The 20,010-nt window shown below is 43.5% G+C and overlaps 1 protein-coding gene across 4 annotated transcripts in view; it reads right to left on the reverse strand.

Annotated features, from left to right (window-relative positions):
* Positions 1 to 14,623: 14,623 nt before the first annotated feature.
* AFF2 (ALF transcription elongation factor 2) overlaps positions 14,624 to 20,010 on the reverse strand; it is a 462,610-nt gene continuing 457,223 nt past the window's right edge. For all 4 annotated transcript variants that reach the window (XM_082716439.1, XM_082716438.1, XM_082716436.1 and 1 more), the window contains 2 exons: positions 18,983 to 19,173; positions 14,624 to 15,081 (listed from right to left, as the gene is read on the reverse strand). In XM_082716439.1, coding sequence (XP_082572565.1) covers positions 14,960 to 15,081; positions 18,983 to 19,173 — 313 coding nt within the window. In that variant the 3' untranslated portion in view covers positions 14,624 to 14,959. The remainder of the gene's footprint in view (positions 15,082 to 18,982; positions 19,174 to 20,010) is intronic.

A 20,010-nucleotide genomic window follows, 5' to 3' on the forward strand; every position in this document is an offset into this window, starting at 1 on the left:
AGCTAAGGAGAATAACAGGTCTGTCCCGCAAGGCCACACATTCAAATCCCGTCTCCCTGTCCCTGGGAGGATTATGAAAGGGTCTCTTGCAGCTGGTGGAGGGCTGGAATAACCCAGAAGTGTGGAGCCAGATGTGAAGCCTCAGGCTTCGGTGTCTGTAGGTCAAGGTCTGGATGTGTGGCCTGCTGGGGCGATTGACCCATTAGCTTCCATGGTTAGGGCTTTCTGAAGGGGTAAAAGCTAAGTCAATAGAACAGAGATCCCCCAAGACCAACACGAGGGGCCAGGGTTTGCAAGGAAAGGGCCCAGGAGGGGATACACGGCATGATGGGAAGTGACAGAAGGGGGCAGAGACTCAATAGGGACACTGTGGGAGACAAGGCTTGGCCCAGCAAAGAGACAAATGCTGCCTGGGGAATCATGGTTCAGGTCTTTCAAGGAGAGCTTGGGAAGTGGAGACCAGGAAGGCGAGTTGCCCCTTAGGAATCCCAAATCTTCTTGGGGCAGCTGCAGCTGCCTTCAGAAGGAAAGAGCTGCCGGGCTGCACCTGGCCCACCAGGACACCAGGTCCCCCTAGGAGAGGTGGGAGATGCTGGCAGGCCATCCTCAAGAGGGAAGAGAGGCAGTGGTGGTGCGGGGATGTGCTCCTCCTGCTTCCTGATGGGTTCTTCTCTTTGAGCTTCAGCTAATGCGCATCTCTTTTTTATAATTCTTGCTGGCAATTTCCCAGGGCAGATATTTCCCCATCAGCACATCATGAGCACCAAGGTGGTTATTTTCAAATTAATGGTTTGAAACAAAATACGAGCATTGTTATTGAACTGGGGGCTGATAGATGGCAAAGGCACAGTGTCTAATAACCAAGATTTCAAAATAATAATAACTTGCATTTCGATAGCACTTTTCATCTGACTAATGAGTTTAACACGTTTAATTCATTAATTTATTATGCTCTTTGAGGCTACACAGAAGGAAGTGTTGCTTGAAGAATTTTTCTGCTTGGAGAAATGAAGGTAGGGAGAAAAGGACCATGTTGGTGGCAGGGCCACAATTCAGGAAGAGGTCCACTGCTCCAGACATCACGGAGAGGAGAGGGAAAAGTCTGCTAGGCAGGGGATGAATGAAGTCTTCTGGTGCTCAGAGGAATATGGTGGGCAGAATTCTAAGGTGGGCTCCAAGATTTCTCCCTCCACTCTTCATGCCCTGAGTAAGGTCCCTGAAGTATGGGCATGAACTGGGAAGAGGATGGATGTCACTTGGGTGTTTAGGCTACATTATATGGAAAAGATGAAGGGATTTTGTGGAAATAATTGAGGTCCCTAATAAGCTTGATTTGAGTTAATCAAAATGGAGACTACCCTGGGTGGTCCTGACTTAATCCGGCAAGTTCTTTAAAAAAGGGTCTAGAGGAGAGACTCCCTCTCCTGTTGGCCTTGACAGAGCAAGTTAACATGAGTTCTACAGACACAAGGAAGTAAGTTTTGCCAACAGGCTGAGGGGGTCAGAGAGACTAGTTGGGAAGTTGTTGAGTTTGTCCACGTGGTAACGGTGATGAGAAGTTCAGCTGGTCATGAAGTGAAAGAGCGCTTCACAGTGCACTTGAACTAGAGAGGGCCTCAGATGGTACCCAGTTCAAGACAACATGCTGAGAGTTTGTTGAGCCATGATGAAGCAAGGACAGTGGGCTGTCAATTTGGTCTTCAGAGTGGAAAAGCTAATTTTTATATTAAAACAAATACAGAATTTATGTAGACTATAGTGCAAACTATCCAAAAGTTTTAGGATGAAGCAGGGACCTAAAAGAAAGTGTCTACTTTTAGACATTCTCCTAGATGACACCTCAGACTTTGGGGAAGGATGGTCAGAAGAGGAAGGTTCTATCCAGAGAAGAATCAGCCTAGGTCTCATATTAGTCCCTATGTCAGAGACTGCAAGCCAAGCCCTTGTCCTTGCTCCCACTGAGTACAGAGTTCAGTGCAGGGCTTGATCCCACAACTATGAGATCATGACCTGAGCTGAAACCAAGTGTCAGATGCTCAACTGACTCTGCCACTCAGGTGCCCCTAAAAGCTATATCCTAAGAAAGAACTGGCATGTCTTAACTCATAAAGGGGTACAATTTGCCCTTGACAGTTGGTTAGAAATTATAATTGTTTTGTGGATTACTATTTCTGTTGGTAACAGATTCCCCAGGGATTTTAAGAATATTCTGGGATCCAAAGAGAACACTGTGCCATCTAAATGAGAGCTCCCAAAGCCAAATGTCTCCTGGCTTGCGAATGGCCTTTGACACCTAGTCAGACACAGGCTATGAGCCAAGAAATTCAACTATATGTAAGGATCCACTCTGCCAATGCCAGACACTGGGTTGGGGAGTTCTAGGAGATGGGGTACAGCCCCAGCCCAAGGAGCTTTGGTTGGAGAAATGATTCTTAATCCTGCCTGCAGATCTGAAGCAGCTGGAGAGTTTTAGAAACTATACTCTTGAGGGTTTGGGGCATGGGAAAGCAGTACCCAAACCAACTAAATCAGAATTTCTGGTAAGATATTAAGTTCAGCCAAGGTTGAGGTGCCCTTTGTCAGAGGGCAGGAGATGAGCCCAGCCCTAAGTGCAGAGCCAGAGGTGAGGCCCCCTATCTAGCCAGGAAGGCCAGAGCTGGGTCTGGGTGGCAACAGGACCCCCCCTTGTAAGAGCTGGCTCTTTCTGGGGCAATGGTGGACATTGCTTAGGATGGGTCTAGTGCTTGTCACAGGACTGGTTCAGTGAGTTGAGGCCAAGACTTGTGTTTTGTCTTGTCCCAGCCTACTGTCCTGCCAATACTTTAGCCCAACTAAGTCTCGTGGGGATGGGGGGTGTCTTCTTTTAAAGATTTATTTATTTATTTGAGGGAGAGAGAGAGAGCTGAATGGGAGAGCAGGGGGACAGGATGAGAGAAAAATCAAGCAGACCCTGAGCTGAGCTTGGAACCTAACGTAGGACTGGATCCCAGGACCCACAGTTCGTGACCTGACTGAAATCAAGAACCAGAAGCCTAACTGACTATGCCATCCAGGTGCCCCAAAGGGTGTCTAAAAGAACTTCTGTGAGGGAAGCTTCCTTCTTGGTCCCTCGGTTTTACTGTGTCCCCGGAGTCTGGAATTCTGGGAGAATCTCCACTCACCACCACCAACCTCTGCCCGGGTCCAGCCCCGCCTTAGATAATGTTTCTAAAGAGGGGCAACAAGCCTTCTCTTGGGATTTCCCTCACTCTCGGGTCTGCTGCAAGGCCTGTTGTGTTTAGGAAATGACAAGAAATTCAAGTGAATTGTGGTTTGAACTAGGAAATTCCTGGAGAGTTATGTAAATGTGAAAGGGAATCCCTTCCCTGGTGGAAGCCTGCTCTGAGCTCAGATTCCTGTGGAATGTTTTTTCTGGAGCACTAGAAGTACCACTGGGGCCTGTTCCCTCTTGACTCTCAAAATCTTCCCTTCCCCATTCTCAGGAAGGTGGGTAGGAGGCAGGACGGAGTCACAGAACTAGAAAAATGGGGAATGCAGGTTATTTCCTGGCTCCCACTTGCCTCAATTGACACACTAGGTCCTGTTACTTGTAGTTCCAGCACAGCCCCAGGTCATGATCTACTTGTCACTAATCACACTTACACAAGATCCTGAGAACCTGTGTCCATGTCAAATGCATACACCTGAAATTTAAGGGCAAACTGCCCCCTCAACAAACACAGATCCCTTTTCTATCATAGGTAGAGGTTTGAGGATTGTATTTCCTTTTCTAAAAGAGGGGGAATAGGGGGACAAAATAGCCTGCCCAAGCCCCAAAATGTGTTTTTTGGAGGACCTGACGACACTAAACCCATTCTCTCTGCAAAGCATGAGGATCGGTGCCCTCCCAGCCCTCTGTGTGGCCCATGCTGCCAACTGCCTGCACACTGTGGACTTGCCCCCGCCAGCAGAGCAACCTCACCGAGACCATCAGAGCTGTACCACCCTTCGAGGACGCAGACCTCTGGCCTTAATAATGGTCCTGCGTCAGGGAGATTATCTGGCGGCAAAAGGTCCTGCAGACGTTGCCAAGAAAAAACAGTCTTTATCACATCTTGCTCCTCTCTGGGAAGCAGCGAGAAGGCTGAGATTATGAAGCCCATTTTGCAGAGAAAGAAAGGGGGGCACAGAAGGGCTAAGCTCTAAAATCCTGCCTCAAAGCCCAGTGCAGCTGCTCCCCAGGATTACCCCACTTCCTTTCTGAACCTGGGCTCACAGGTCAGAGACCAGAGGAGGGGCACAACCACCCTGCCCAGGCTTGTGAGGGAACTGATATTAAGACCGAGCCAATGCCTGACCAATTAGCATAATCCCAGCACTCTCACTTTGAAAAAATGTCATTCTGCCCCTTTCTTCCTGTTCTTCTCTGCACATGGGTATAATTTAACTCAGGTATGATCCTAATTCGTGGCATCAGGTTTTTGAGAGAAGTGGAAAACAACTTGGTTTGCTTGAGAATAAGTTTATCATCCATTTAGCTCTATCAACTCAGATGAAATCACATTTTGGAAAGGATTTGGAATTCTGAAGGATGACATTACGGCCACCAGTTTTGATGAAACATAGCTGTGTTGATGTCAGACTATCATTAGGCCATGTCAAAATATCCTACAAAGCTGAAAGCAGTTCATTTGTTCCTGAAAATTCCACCAATTTTTAATGCTGTGTTCACTCACAAGTGTCTGTGAGTGCCATATGATGTGTTAGCATTGGTCTTTTTCACTTTGTGTAGCCAAAGAAATTTCTAGATATTTGAGACCACCTCTTTCATGGCGTAGAAAATGTTTAACATTTTGAGGCAAATAATTCTAAAACATGCCGTGCTCTTCTGTCTTAGTAAAATGGGTATACTGAAGATAACTTAACCTTTACCTGATGTATTCAAATCACATACTGAACTAAATTATGGGGTCTGCTGTACTCCCATCAACTGTACTTTAAAGTTTGTAGGCTAGTTTGAGAATTTCCTCTTCCCTTAGCACTTGCTACACTTATGACTTTCCACTTCATTACCTTTTTTTTTTTTTTTTTGGTGCTGTTTACCAGGGACCCAGACAACTAAACATTAGATGATTTTCTCTGAAATGGGCTTTGAACAATGGGCCAAGGATATCTTTTATCAAATGAGTCAGCTTCGTGAGAGTTCTTTATGTTCCAGAACCTCAGTTTTAAAGCTGTTGAGGTAAGTAAGAGCATCGAATATGTATTATAATTCAAAAGGGGTGCGAACAAGGGGCTCAAGGCTGGAAAGTCTGTAAGCAGAATAATCTACATCTCTAAAATGAGATTTTCATAAAAATTTTATTTTGCATTTTTAAATAATTCAATGCATTGGCAGTATGGTTAATGCCTCTAGGAGAGAAACCAACACACCAGCTCAGCCAATATCATTTTTACAGAGACATCATGTTGGAAAACAACAAAATTACATTAGAATGTTTGTACACAGAGTTACTGTACTGAGAACAAAGCACCAACAGAATGCTTGTGCGCCACACATTTGAAATGCAAAGCCACACAGGCAGATAAAGTTTTATACATATGAAGCACATGAAACCAGTTTCAGCAACCAGATACCATTTCATTCCTTGCTTGATATTAAGGACAGTGACCTTGGTCTATACAGAACATCTGAATTCTGACAAGACGAGCATGCTTACGAACAGTGATAGTTCGTGCATCTGCAACGAGTGTGACTATCATTGGAGATCTGCACCCAAGAAAAAGTGGTTTAAAGGACTCATTAGATCATGGTAAAGCAAAGGGGGCACTTCATGAATTTTCCATGGCATTTCAATGGCCACCTGGGCTGCCACCACTGTGGAAAAAGGTCTTCCACTAGGGGTAGGGCCTTTTCTTCTCAGGATCCAGGCCAGGCTATTTCTGATGGTTCTCCTTGTCCACTGACATGGAGGAAGCCCAGGCTAGGACACTGGCCCCAGGGATTTGAGCTGCAGCTTCGAGGCAAGTTCAGTACAATCCAGAGGGCTCAACTCAGCTGAGGTGGCCTCTACCTTCCCTCCCATGTGTCTTGTCCTATGGTTTTCTGTTGGAAACTCAGTCGGATTGGAACAGAGCCTCTTCCCTCACAAAGGCCAGTGAATCCATGTAGTGGAACCATAATGTTATGATAAAAGTTCCCAAAAGGAAAGGAGTTTTCATTTCAAACCACTGCCTTCCTACATAATAGTAGCCATGGCCTCCTGGAACTGCAAAATAATGTTTTTTCAAGAAGGAAAAGCTAAAATCCAGCGAGGGTCATGGCAAGCCAGACATGTCGCACATGTGCACACACACATACAGAGATGACATGTTCTATTTGTGCAGTTATGGCTTGCCACAATGGTCCGGGTCATGGTGTTGGCCAGCAATCCCCCCCCCCCACCGCCCAACACACACACAATAAAGCTGATGATGACAATTCAATTCCCATTTGTATCCTGGTTACTCAATACATATTTTCTGTGACACTTAAATATACAAAGTTTCTGTTTACAATATGCATGAAAATGTCTTCTCTTTTGAAGAGTAAGGGAAAGGTTTATAGAGTCACATCTTCATTTACATCATGTTGGGATTATCTTTCTGGTTCTTATATACAGGCTAATGAGAATGCTAGGAAATACTTCACATGAACACACAATACATGAATGTGTGTCCTAAATACAAAGCAGACACACACTGAAGACCAGGCAGACAACCCCGGCAACTCTCAGGGGTATTTTTCAAGTCTCAGTCAAGTGGCTGTTTTCCACCTGGAAAAACAGGTGGAGTCATTTGTTAAACTGCATCAGGTCTCAGAGGATATTATAAAAGTACCCTGCTGCAAGAAGTACCTCTGTCTTATCCTTTGTCAATTTGGGGCGTGGAAGGGCCCAATGAACATGGAGTGTTACTCTTTGAAATCCCATCAAAGTTTGTTTAGATCTTGATTTCATTCCTTGCCTACAGAGCAATCTAATGCAGATTTACCAAAGACTCCAGATTTCAATAGTTAAATGGAGAGAAAGACACAGAGAGAAAGAGAGGAGAGAGAGAAACAGAGAAGGAGGAGAACAGAGAAACAATACAATCAAAATATTTCTTCAGTCAATAATAATAAACAGCTTCAAAAAAAAAACTAAAAGAAAAGGAGAATTGAAAAAAGAAAAAAGATGAATATAAAAAAAATTCTTGATGGAAAGATTCTGAGAAATTTCTAGAACAGAAATGCGTTCTTCATTTTTATAATGGTTAGAACAACATCTGAAGATGTTTGCCTTTGCCAGGCCTCCAACTATATAGTTCATTGCAAATTCCTGAATGTAAGCTGTCTCATCTGCCTGCAACCACTCCACTTGCTCCAAAATTACATCATAAAGGTCAAACCAGCGCTCCACAAAGTTCCAATTGGACAAATGGATTCAACAGACTGATATTTCTAATTTCATCATTTCACAATACAATGTGCCTTTCCAGGTGGTATGTCTTAAATTAGAACACATCTATTTTTATTAATCTGTTATGTCTTAAAAGCATGAAGAAGTACAATTCAAAAGCTCACATTTAACTCAACTATTTATTTGTTTTGAGAACGAAAGAGCCCAAGCAGGAAAGCGACAGCCAGAGCCAAAGCAAATGAGTGAGGGTGAGAGAGAGAGAGAGAGAAATAGGTCACAACCACAGCCACAACCACAACCACAAAACCAGAAATGAAACCAGACTTTTCTTTGGAGGATCTGAAGGGAATGTCCCTCAACTAACCAGTGTGTCAAGGGGAAGAGTTTTAGGGATCTACTGATCCCAAGGAACACTATGAGCATGGTATTGAAACTGGACTCACTTATATATTAATTTTATCTGAAGACAACTTGATATCAGTCTCCAGAATAAATACAGCAATTTGTAGAACTGAATAATGTGAGGGATTTCATCTCAGACATTTCTCTTTATAGAATATCCAGAGTCTCGAATCATCCAGGAAGAAAACTATTTGACAAATTGTCTTGAGACAGAATCGATCTCATTTGTAATATTTGTGGGTGAATATGATTGTTTAAGGAGGATGGTTTTGAAATAGGCAATCACCGGATGATGATGAACGTCTTTCTCACTCTCTATATCCATGCTAACCGGTCCATTGTCTACAGGGACTCCGAGTCCTTGTGTGAACGCAATGTCAATTAGACCAGCCCCAGATGTTACCATTCTTCAGTAGGACAAACATTGCCCGAATACCATGAAGGGACAGAAGACCCCCTGCCACCCTGTTAGTGTACTGGCCACAGAAGGAACCACAAGGGTAAAAGAGAGAAAGGCTAGAAAGAAAGAGTAGGATATGGGTCTCCTTCAGGGCTAACATTCAACCATGAGCGTGGGCTCAGGCAGAACATGGAAATGTTTAAAGAATAATAAGATCGTAGGACAAGTTCTTCAACCTTTACAGATACAGATCTCTTATTCACTGCAGAAGATGCACAGGGCCAAGAGAATGGGTCCTTTGAAACTTTCTATTCTACTCTCAGGATTATTTACGATGAGGAGGCTTAGGAAAAGAAGTTGCGCATGTGTGCGCACGTGTGTGTGTGTGTGTGTGTGTGTGTGTGTGTGTGTTTAATGAAAACCTCACTCTCTTGAAAAAGTATACTGAGATTTATGCCTTCTTGTTAGTGACTCTGGTTTTCCTTATATTGAGTAGAAAAGGGAATTATTTTGGTTTGGATGATCAGTTCTGAGTATTAGTCATGTAATTGATACGGGAGACATTCTGGTTTGAATTCAGAGCTAGGACAGTAAGTAGACACTTTTAACTAAAAACACATGTTGAACACGTAACTTTGATCCCTAACAACTAAAATAAAAATCTTCTGAACAGCAAGAAGGAGGTGGGAGAAGTACTGAGTTTCCATATCACAAGAAAACGCAATGAATTTTGGTTTGTTCTATTCTCCATAGAGGCCCTAATGTTTCCTAACTACACAGAGGTTGTCATCAGAAGGATGAAGAGTAAATAATTTATCCAAGTTACATTTACAAGTTAGAAATACCAGTTGGAAAAAAAATGCCAGTTGGACATTTACAAAATAATAATGATAAAAGAACACTCACCAATCCTATTTTCAACCAACTATGTGGGTTTTCTAAGAGCTGATCTCACGGCTGTTTTTCCTTTGAGATGTGATGACCCCCCTACTTCCACTCCCATTTGTTTGTGCTTTGGTCTCAAGAGGCCATTCTTAGCTCTCCTGCTTAAAATCCATACATCTTGCACCAAATCACAAACTACCTACATCATAGAGGATCAATTCACATTTGAAAGTGATGAAACAGCTTGTCACACAAGTGTATGCATGTGTGCACAGCTGTGTGCTTGCAAGTGTGTGTCACTGTGAAAATAAATGTGAAATCAGAACCCTCCTTGGATGGCTGCCTTTGGCAGTGTGTTGGAGTTGTCTTGCTTGGACTCCCAACTTTGTGTACATCTCTTCCCAACTCTGTGAACTGTGACATCATAGTCAGTGGCTTGACATCAGCCATGGTGGGGAGATTTACACTATGGAAATTGGCAAACCCTACAAGTAAGTCAGGAGCTTTATATTCTTAGAGAGCTGGCTATTAAACATTTTACCAGTACCCCACTGGTTGCATGCCAGACTGACCAAAGGAGAAGCTCAATCCGGGCAATGCAGCACCAACTCAGCCTGTTTGGGGGTCTCTCCAATTCTGCCTCCTGCCTGGAGGTCCTCTGCCTCCGAGTTCACAGAAGGCTGAAGCACCTGGAGTGTATCGGGCTACCGCTGTCACTCCCGGGTTTTCCTCTTAGAGATACTTCTCCTATTTGGTAGCCCCATGAGGGGTGTGGGCCGAAACCAAGTCGGTAAAGCATTTATAGTTCTTATTAAGCTGTGAATATGGCAGCTGGCTTCCTGCTGCACAGGCTGGAGAATAATAAGTCCCTCAGTAAAAACAAGCTACCTCCAGCTGGAAGCATCCACTGTGGCATTCTTCGCAGGTTTCCCTCAGCTGGTCTGCACGCTGCCACCACTTACCAGCAAGTGCTGGCGGCCACTGGGTTCGCCACCGCAGCATGCTGCCAGGCGCCTGGGAGCAGGCTTCCTTTGCTTCCCCCTTCCCTCCTCAAAGTCTAAGACAAAGCAAAAAGGTCACTGGCAAAGAGTTTGAAATTTTGAATGATTTTTATTAAACACCATTAGTCTACACTGCACAGTTAATGAAACAGCAAAGCTCCAATCTCTTAGAAGAACGATGATTGATCATGGATTGGAAAAGCAGTTCAGTGTCCCCTAATCCAATGTGGGCCTGATGAATGAATGATTCATTAACATCTCATGTCAGAAGCAGAACGGGGCAAGAACTGCAGCCTGGCTTGGAAGGACTTCCCTACCCTCCACCCCCCCCAACCACCCCATACCCCTCCGCCCTCCCCACAATGCAATTTTCTTTGAGTTGATGGATTACAGAGGAAAATGTGATGCTCTTGGTAAAGAGGGCTTCTAGATTTGCAAGGAGGAGAATGGAAAGGGAATTACTTTTTTTCCCCTGAAAATATCAGATGGTAGGATTAACGTCTGAGACCAGCCTATCCGATTAGCCTCCTGCCAGGGTAAATGCCAGTTATCAATACACAGATGCCATCTCTGCTGTTGGAGTTTGCTAACACCAAAGAGAAAATGAATCAGGGTTTAATTATGAGAATAAGGCTGTGCGGGTGGAAATGACAAACAACGACACAACAACAACAACAACAACAACAACAATAGCAACAACAACAACAGTCATAACGACGAAGAGGAGTTTAGTTTGCCAGTTGCGTAACGGAGCAGTGACAACTGGCTCAACAGCTGACCCCCACAGAATTGATTTGGGGGGCACTTAATCAACCCATTCATTTGATATTGTGTAGCTACACTGTCTCGCCACACAGTTTCTCAATGGGGATAGTGATGCTTCTCTAAGCAAGCAGTTCATTTGCCTTAACTGAGTAGTCCTACCCAGTGATCCAGTTTGGTTCTTGCACCTGCCAGCTCACGCAGGTGAATGTTTTCAAGTCTGTTGAGAAGTATGTGAAGGGGAAGCCCTCACAGCTCAATTGATTCTGCCTTCAAAAAAGCTTTCCAACTTCATACTCCAACTTCAACCTCCAGGATGCAAACTTGAATAAAATGAACTCCAAATCAGACAGCTTTGGGAAAGATATGACAGAGCAAGTATCTTTCCAATGCATTTAGCGGCGCAATCTCCAAATGCAAATCCGTACGTTTGGAAACTCAACGAAACACATTTTAGCAATGGTTTCCAATTTAGCAACTTGGTTATTGACTGAAGATTTGAAATTTTTTATGTCAGCCTCAAGTCTTTTAAAAGTTAGCAGCAGCTAATCTGCTTTCCCAATTATGTCATCCAAATATAAAACTACAAGTATTTTCCCAATGAGATTATTAAGTAATTAACAGTCTACAGGCTGGCTAACAACATGCTTACGGCTAAATTATACCCCGAGGACCACACTAGTATACTCTTTTCAAATTAATTCTACCTACCAAACTCAGACAGTAATATGACAAAACCACTAAAAAATCCAAAGTTAATTAAAAATACAAAGCCCAGCCAACATCCTAACACGAACTTGTCAAACTCTCTGTGTTTGGAGCTTGGGTGACAAAGGAAGGCATAGTGGTGGCTGCCATCCTTCTGTGTACTTGCTCAGCTGGAGCTTCCCATTACTCTGTCCATTCCCCATCTCTGTGTGCTCATTGAGATGTGTCTCACCAAGCCTCCGTCAAGGTCTCCAGGCAGGATCTCTCACTGCCATCCACACATCCTCCCTCCCTCCCACAAACTGGTACACTGAAGAGATTTACTTGGCAAAATATCTCCATCCCTCACATAGGCACACACCTATGACACACATCACCATTCACAATGTGATAGATACAGTGCCTAGAAAATAGCAACAATCCTTAAGTGTGAAACCAAAGACTGTCTCATCTCCGGGGAAAAGAAGGCCATTCCTCCTCTATGTTTTATTGGCTTCTAGGCTGCTTTACAAATGAATCTGCTAAATAATCAGGTGATGATCCTGGATTCAATTGTCAGATGTGATCATCGTGCTGCTGATTTGGCACACACTGTATGGTCAGCCACTGGAGGTGACATCAGGTAGCAGGATTCTCTGATGCCTCCCTGTTGTATGTAAAGTAGATAAAAGGACTCGCTGAAACTAGAGCTATGGGCCTTTCATTCACGAAGCAAGATGCTGGTTTCCTTTGGAAACTGCCCCTAACATGTAAGTGTCTAGTTTCTGGAGACTGAATTTCAAGAATCTACCCCTAAATCCGTGATGGTCTAGGATCATGGTTTAGATTGAATTTACAAGTCAAGCCAGTGGGCTTCATTATGCAGTAATAGTCAGGTGCTCTACCTGGTAAGCCATGGAAATGTGAAGAGAGAACTTGAGTCACTACAAAGCCATCAGCTTCATTTTTATATGTGACACACACCTTAGGTGTTTGGAGTCTTTCATATTACCATTTTCCCCCTTTAAGAGGCTCAGAGAAGATTCTCTCCAGTTTGATTTGTCTGTATGCACATCTGCATGTGTGTGTGTTGTTGCAAAGACTGCGAATATAAAGCTCAACCACACCGGGAGCATAGATAGTGCTAGGTTCAGCTGCTGTGTCACCTGACCACATGGCCTCAGCTGTTGGAGTACAACTTCCACAACTTCATTATAAAACAAAGGGTCTTGAACTCAAAGATGACCAGAGCGGAGCTCGAGTCTGGCACTTTTGCAACTGGGAATGTATCTAACCTCAACAATGAGAGTGCAGGGTGATCCCTTGCTGTTCCTATCACAGAGTTGCATGACTGGCTTTGAGAATCACACAAGTTTGCACCTTTCATGTGCATATGTCTATTATTTGTCTGGTCATCACTCAGTGAACAGAATTCAATAAACTCAACAGAATCAAGGTGACATGGAATCATATACCAGCAGGTAATCATAAAGAACTAATGTATGACAAGTGTTGACTACAGGTGGGGGATTCTTCTGGTGAGATGGAACACCAAAGATGATATTTACATGGTGATGTTTGGGGACATAAAATGAATGTGGAGGATCAAAAAGGGTGACAATAGTTACAAATGATGTGGAAATATCTCCAAATTAGGTGAGCTGTTCCCAATCTTCAGGGCTCTTTCAAATCACCCTAGAGTGAAGTGTTACCTCAAGAATTATTTTTAGTTAAAGGGTTAGCCACTACTTAGAGAGCTTGGGGTTTTCCCTGGAATGTTCATGGAAATGATTCATGCTAATATAGACTGGAATAACATCACTGATTTCAGTATTCAGTCAAAAGTTAATGAGCCCCCCAAGAGGCAAAGAAATATCAAAGAAAAGAGAAAGAAGAAGAAGAAGGAGGAGAAGAAGAAGGAGGAGGAGGAGGAGGAGGAGGAGAAGGAGGAGGGGAAGGAGGAGAAGAAATAGAAGAAGAAGAAGAAGAAGAAGAAAGCGAGGAAGTAGGATGATGATGATGATAATAATAATAATAAGAAGAAGAAGAAGAGGAAGAAGAAGAAGAAGGGGAAGAAGAGGAGGGGGAGGGGAGGAGGAGGAGGAGGAGGAAGAAGAAGAAGAAGAGGAGGAGGAGGAGGAGGAGGAAGAAGTAGAAGGAGGAGGAGGAGGAGGAGAAGGAGAAGAAGAAGAAAAGGGAGGAGGAGGAGGAGGGTAGTAGTTGGAGGAGGAGGAGGGGGAGGAGGAAGAGGAGGAGGAGGAAGAAGAGGAGGAGGAGGAGGGGGAGGAGGAGAAGGAGAAACATTGTGAACTAGAAAATGTGGATTATAATTAGAAGCAAACTGTATATTTTAACTCCTAGGTAGTGATAACTTGAATTTGTTTTCTGAGATTTGAGCAAAATACAATAAAAATATCCTTCCAGCAATGGACCTGCCTACCAGCTGCAAAAGAGGCAGAGGTATGAGTTCCTTGGACATTTCCAGACTTCTAATCTCTCATCTCTAAAACTGGAGTGCAGTATTTTGGCTCCTAGGGTGTACACCCATTTAACTGCCCCTCAGAAGGAGAGCTTTACACAAAGAGAATCCCAGGTGAGGATTTGTGCTTCAGATCAGGGAGTTAAAAAATATTTAATGCCAGCTGATGCCTTAAAGTTGTCAAAATAAATGTTGCCACTTCATCTCATTAACATTTTAAAAATAGGGCATCAGAGAAGGGATGCCAGCAAGAAAGTCCTCTGGTTGTATGTAGTATTGGTTTGAGAGTGGCATTGCTATGCTTGTTTATTTTCTTAATACTCTTGATTTTATGATGTGGCTACAACATCTAACCAGTGGGTTGACAATAAAAATTCTCACCTGGATACTGAGTCTGTGGGAACCACAAAATTTTAACAATGGATTCTGAAATACATTTTTTTTTCTGGACATAAGAGTACAGTTTGGGGAATAGCTATTGTGGACAATTTGAATCTTTGTAGGTCCTTTGAATATATATATATATATATATATATGTATATATATATACATATATATATATGGCATTTCATTTCATTTCTCAGGAACGTGTTATCATCACAAGTACTTTTCATTTTTTGTTTTGGGTAGTGTGGGCTTACAACAATATTGTAGGGACTGTATCATTGTATCAAGCACAAAAGGATGGTGGGATCTGAGAAATGCATATAAAATACTGAAAAATGACTAAGTAATAAAACATACTGCTCTCAAGTTGTAGTGTCCACTTACAATAACTTCTGTTTTTCACAGATATCAAAAGAAGGGTAAAAACAAACATAAGCAAAGAGGGAACTTTCCCAAGTGAGTGGAGTTCCACCAGTGACCATTGGTGCTCTGGTAGAGGTAGAGTGAAGGGTGGTGATGCTGGAGATGGGGGCCCCCACTACAACAAATGGGCATCGATGCGCAGCCAACACAGTCCTTGGCGAACGTAGCGAACGAGGTTGGTCATGCTGCTGTGCTGGGTCAGGGGCCCCATCAGTGTGTCCAGATCGCCGAAGAATTCTGAAAATCAGAGCAGACCTTGGTCGGGCCTTTGAATATCATCACAGAAATACATGCCAGATTGCTTCAGCTGCCTTTACATGATAACACAACCACGTGGACATTGGGAAAATTTTCATTATTGATTCTAGGGGACCAAATCTCCATATGTATAGGAGGCATAATTATTTTAATCTTTACGTAGATCCAAAAATTCTGCAGCATAATTAATGTTTGTGTTACTGTGATTCACAAACCACAAATCAATTTAAATTTGTTGATTCATAGTAAGTTTTTGCAAATCACTATATATTCTTTCCAATAGTGGATTCTATAAGTATATTATAATCCTGTGGAGGTTTGTGAGGTCTGTGTGTGCATGCATGCACACACACATCACAACATTATATCTAAAAATGTATCATCTATGTTCATATAATAAAGAAGTATAACACATATATTTTAAAATATACACATAAATTACATACCTAAAATAAAATATATTTAAATATATTTTAACATTACATAGAGAATTTGTATTTTTAGATATTACAAATTAATATTTAGAAAGACTTTCAGATACACAAAATGGTAGGGAGCCATGGTCAATAGGACATTGGGCCATTTGCCATTGTATGTGTTACTGAATTGAAAGTATTCTCTTTTCCCTTTGTCTAAATGAACTGAGTTTATGGATTTTTCTTGGCATGTTGCAGACATAGCCAGTGAACCTGGACAGCAACTACAGCTATCAGCAGCTAATGCTAAATAAACATCTAGAAGACATCTGATTCAGTAAGTCTTATTACCAATTCCTTTAGGGAAGGGAAATGACCTGCAAATATCTGTCGTGAACAACTCCTTCCTTGCTGTGAAGGACATGGATGAAAAGGCTACTCAGGCTGATTCCCCTCTAGCTGATCTGGAGAAGAGGCAGTGCTGAGGCCACATTGCTAACCACTGGGGCTGGGGTTTGGGACAGTCTGCTTTGGATTGGGGACGGGGTATGTGGAAAAGACTATGTGATGTCTAGAAAAGTATCTAGGCATCCCCTTTTCATATCTGCATTTATTTGTCCACCATTGTGTTGATCTTGGTTATGGGAGGACTCTTGGGTGTCCTCTTTGTCAGCTCTCAACAGAGGAGGGAGCCCTAACTGTGAGGACATCCTGCCTGTTCCAGTTTGTGGTGAGGAATCTGGCAGCAGTGGGGATGGTGTGTACTGAAGTCTACCTTAAAGGGGCTGGGATGTTCCATGTGCTTGATTGACCCGCAGATGGTATTGCCAGAAACAGTGCACTGATTCTTCACGTTATGTATAACATATGGGCTCCTTCTCTAGGTATTGACTTCATTTGATTATGTGATACTTTTAAACCTGTACTATGCAATAAAAGTCATTTCTGCTGATAAAGGAGTAAATTATTTTTGGCACCTGAAATATTTTCTTATGTGACCCAATATTAAGGGGAATGCTAAAGGACCTAGGTGCTGCTGAATGAATGTGAGCCGCCCGTGAGCCAGGATGCCCCCCTGGGTGTTCTGTGCACAACCTGCTGTGGCATTCCTAACTAGATATCCAGGTCGCCATTTTTAAAAAAATATTTAAATTTTAAACATTTTTTATTTAATTTTTATTTGTCTAAAGATTTTATTAATTTATTTGAAAGAGAGAGCATAAGAGAGAGAGGGAGAAATCATAAGCGGGAAGGAGAGGCAGGGGGAGAAGCAGGCTCTTCACTGAGAAGGGAGTCCCATGTGGGACTCGATCCCAGGTCCCTGGAATCATGACCTGAGCTGAAGGCCAACGCCTAACGACTGAGCCACCCAGTCATCCCCAGATCACACTTCTAAAGAGTAGCTTTGAGTAAGAAGCTGGGGAGGTAGGGGATCAGGCTTCTAGACGAAAGGCCAGGGGGCAGCCTTACCCTCATTGGCTGACTTTAGGTCCAGAGTCCTCTGCCTGAAGCTGCACAGGTGTGCAGGTATGGAGCAGGGTGGGGGAGTGCAAGGACATGGTTGTCCCCAGTCCAGAGGGAAGCTCTGCCGTTCCCAGCTCCAGGTGGACCAGACAGATGGGGAAGTCTCTCTGACTGTAAGCAGACTGCAGAGCTGTTCTGATTATCAGGTGGGGAACTTAACAACTCCTGACACACTGTGCTAAAGATAAGATTAGCTCCTTTTCCCTTGGATATCAGCACAGCCAGCACATGGCTCCTGGAAAGTTCTGTGGTTAATTTTGAAGGAATTACCTTAACAGATTTTGAAAATGGATGCAATCATGATGGAAATCCATAAATATTGAACTGCCCTCCAGTTACCAATACAAAATAAAAGAGGAGAGTGGAGGCCCACAAGCTAGGCAAGTCTTAAGATGCTTATGCTTTCACGTGCAATTCTAGAACTTTTGGATGGACCTGGCCATCTGGGCCAGTTGTCCTTGGATTTTCAGAAGCTTAGAGAAGTAGAGAAGGGAAGAATTGCCCATCACTCAGGTAACTGAGGGCAGGAGCTCAGTGAAGTTCTCTTATGAATCTCGCTCTCCAAATGGGCAGTGTAGCTAGTGGTTTAGACTTCTAGATTCAATTCCGGCTTCTAACATTAAGAGCTGTGATGTCACAGGTTAGTTTCTTAATCTCACCTCACTTATCTACAAAACAGAGACAAATGAGGCAACATACATTCCTATATCCATTACAGAAATGGAAGCTAGGAAGCGGCTCAGAGATTTAAGTAATTTGCTTGAGGTTGCCCAGCACTGCATGACCCACACAGGATTCCAACTTAAATGATCAGGCTTCGAAATCAGCACCCTTCCCAGCTACCAGCAAATATTTATTTTCTTACTCCATATTATTACATATCTATATGATTCCAGGATTCTGTGGCTATCAGAGCACATTCCATCACCTGAGACTTCAACCCACAGCCTGGCTATAAACTTACACTGACCCCTGGGGTCATGTGCACATATCAGTTACACTCGTAACTGGGAAGAAATCAGGCCACAATTTCTGCATGCCACATACTGTACTATTTGCCCTATCATTGGCTGCCTCCTCTATCCCTATCGTGGCCAGACAGTTCTGCTCCTCTAAACTGCTGGGCCCCTCTTTGCCAGAATCAGCCAAGCCGAATGAATGGCCAGGGCAAGACTGTAGTCTGTTCATGCATCCCTCCTTCATGAGCATAGTGAGGCTTCTCTGTGAACCCAGGCAATAGCCACGGTCACAAGATGGAGGCAGGAGTTGCCAGAGACCACTGACTCACTCTCTGATGAAGCAGGGTCCTCCCTGCATTGGTTCTGTAGCAAAGAACCATATGTTACCATGAACAGGACCCTGATCCTTCATCCCAGCTGTCAGTGTGTGAAAAATACCTGCTGAGCTTTGGCCTTTGCTTCTGAATACAAGCTGTATTACCATGTGCTCATTGGAGCCGACAGTTGTAATGAAAGTGGTAGGCCCTCAGTTCAACTTCAACTCTCCAAAAAAAGAAAAAAACCAAAAACCAAAAACCAAAACCAAAACAAAACAAAAAACCCCCCAAAATTAAATTTGACACACAGAGGCCAACGGGATCTTAATTAATTTGCAAATCATTCTTTTTTTCCTTCACCTCTGTTTCTCGTTGCCCATCCTTACCATGGATGGCAAATCTGAAATGGTTGTTTGCCAACATTCACAGCTCAGATTAGTTTAAGCTTTGAAGGAGAAAAAAAAAAAAATCCCAGGCTTTGTTCACTCTCTCAGAAAAAAAAAAAAAAATTGGTTACTGTGTCCTCCCTGAGTTAACCTCTCTTTCCTCTACACCCTGGAAATCAGAGAGATGGGAAGATAAGGCACCATGGAAAACTCAAGTGCATCTATGCACCGTTAACCCTACTATGGCTAATGAGCGTGGGCGGAGGGGGTAAGCATACCTTTGTTCTCTCTTGTCAGTTTGTCGGCCATGTCCCAGTGTTCGTAGCCCCGTAACACATTGCTGGTGATGTTGACATGGCTGGCGGCCATGTGGTGAATGCGCTGGGGAATGGTGACCGGGCCGTTGTTACAGCTGCCCATTGCGTTAATGGGAGAGACATTGTTGAGAGACACCGGGGATGGAGTGTTCCTGGGGGAAGGGGAAGAGACAACCTGGTGAGGCTGGTCGCAAAGAGTGATCGCAGCCTCGAGGACTCCCTCCTATGCTGAGACCTCAGGAGAAGGTCACTGGCACATGAGGTTTAGGGTGGTGAGCATATATGAAGCCCAGCTTCAGTGAAGCTTGCTTTCAGAGGACATTCTGTGGCTTCTGCCAACACGTTCGTTTTCTCTAGAAGCCCCAGAGTAGAAACAGCTTATTTATCACTGCATTCGGGCCTTGTCTGACCAACCCACGCAGGACTACAGGGCCAAGCTCTAGAATGAGCCATGCTTCTCTTTTTCTAACTCAGTTGAACACCGATGTCTCACTGCCTCTGAAAACCCCAAGTGACTCCATCCACACTGATTCTTTTGTTTTAAGATAGCAGGGGGAGCTGGGTGAATGTTTTGCTGGCATTCATTCTCTCCACACATGTAGCTCTTATTTTGAATATATATAACAAGTGTTGTGATGTTTCAGAGAAAGACGCCACTCAGAGCTGTGATGATTTCTCTACCTGTTTCCAAAATGGCTACTGGCAGCAAGGAAAGTCCTGATGTGCAATACTGGGCCATTAACAAAGTGTTTTGTGGAAACCGCAATGACAATTTGCTCCAAATACAGTCACCACAATAAACAAAGTGCAATTCTTGAAAGCCCCCCAAGGAGGCTATTGGGGAGAAGGAGAAGTATTAGGGAAGCCGGAAAAAATAAGATTCTGAATATCTCTTCAAGATTCTCAAAGACATGCTACAGAGATGGCTGTTAATTGCTGACCATTCACCTGCGCGCTGTTCATGAAGGGAAGTCTCTGCAGGTCCTACT

This window comes from Mustela nivalis, assembly GCF_964662115.1.
Source record: "Mustela nivalis genome assembly, chromosome: X".
Classification (NCBI taxonomy): domain Eukaryota; kingdom Metazoa; phylum Chordata; class Mammalia; order Carnivora; family Mustelidae; genus Mustela; species Mustela nivalis.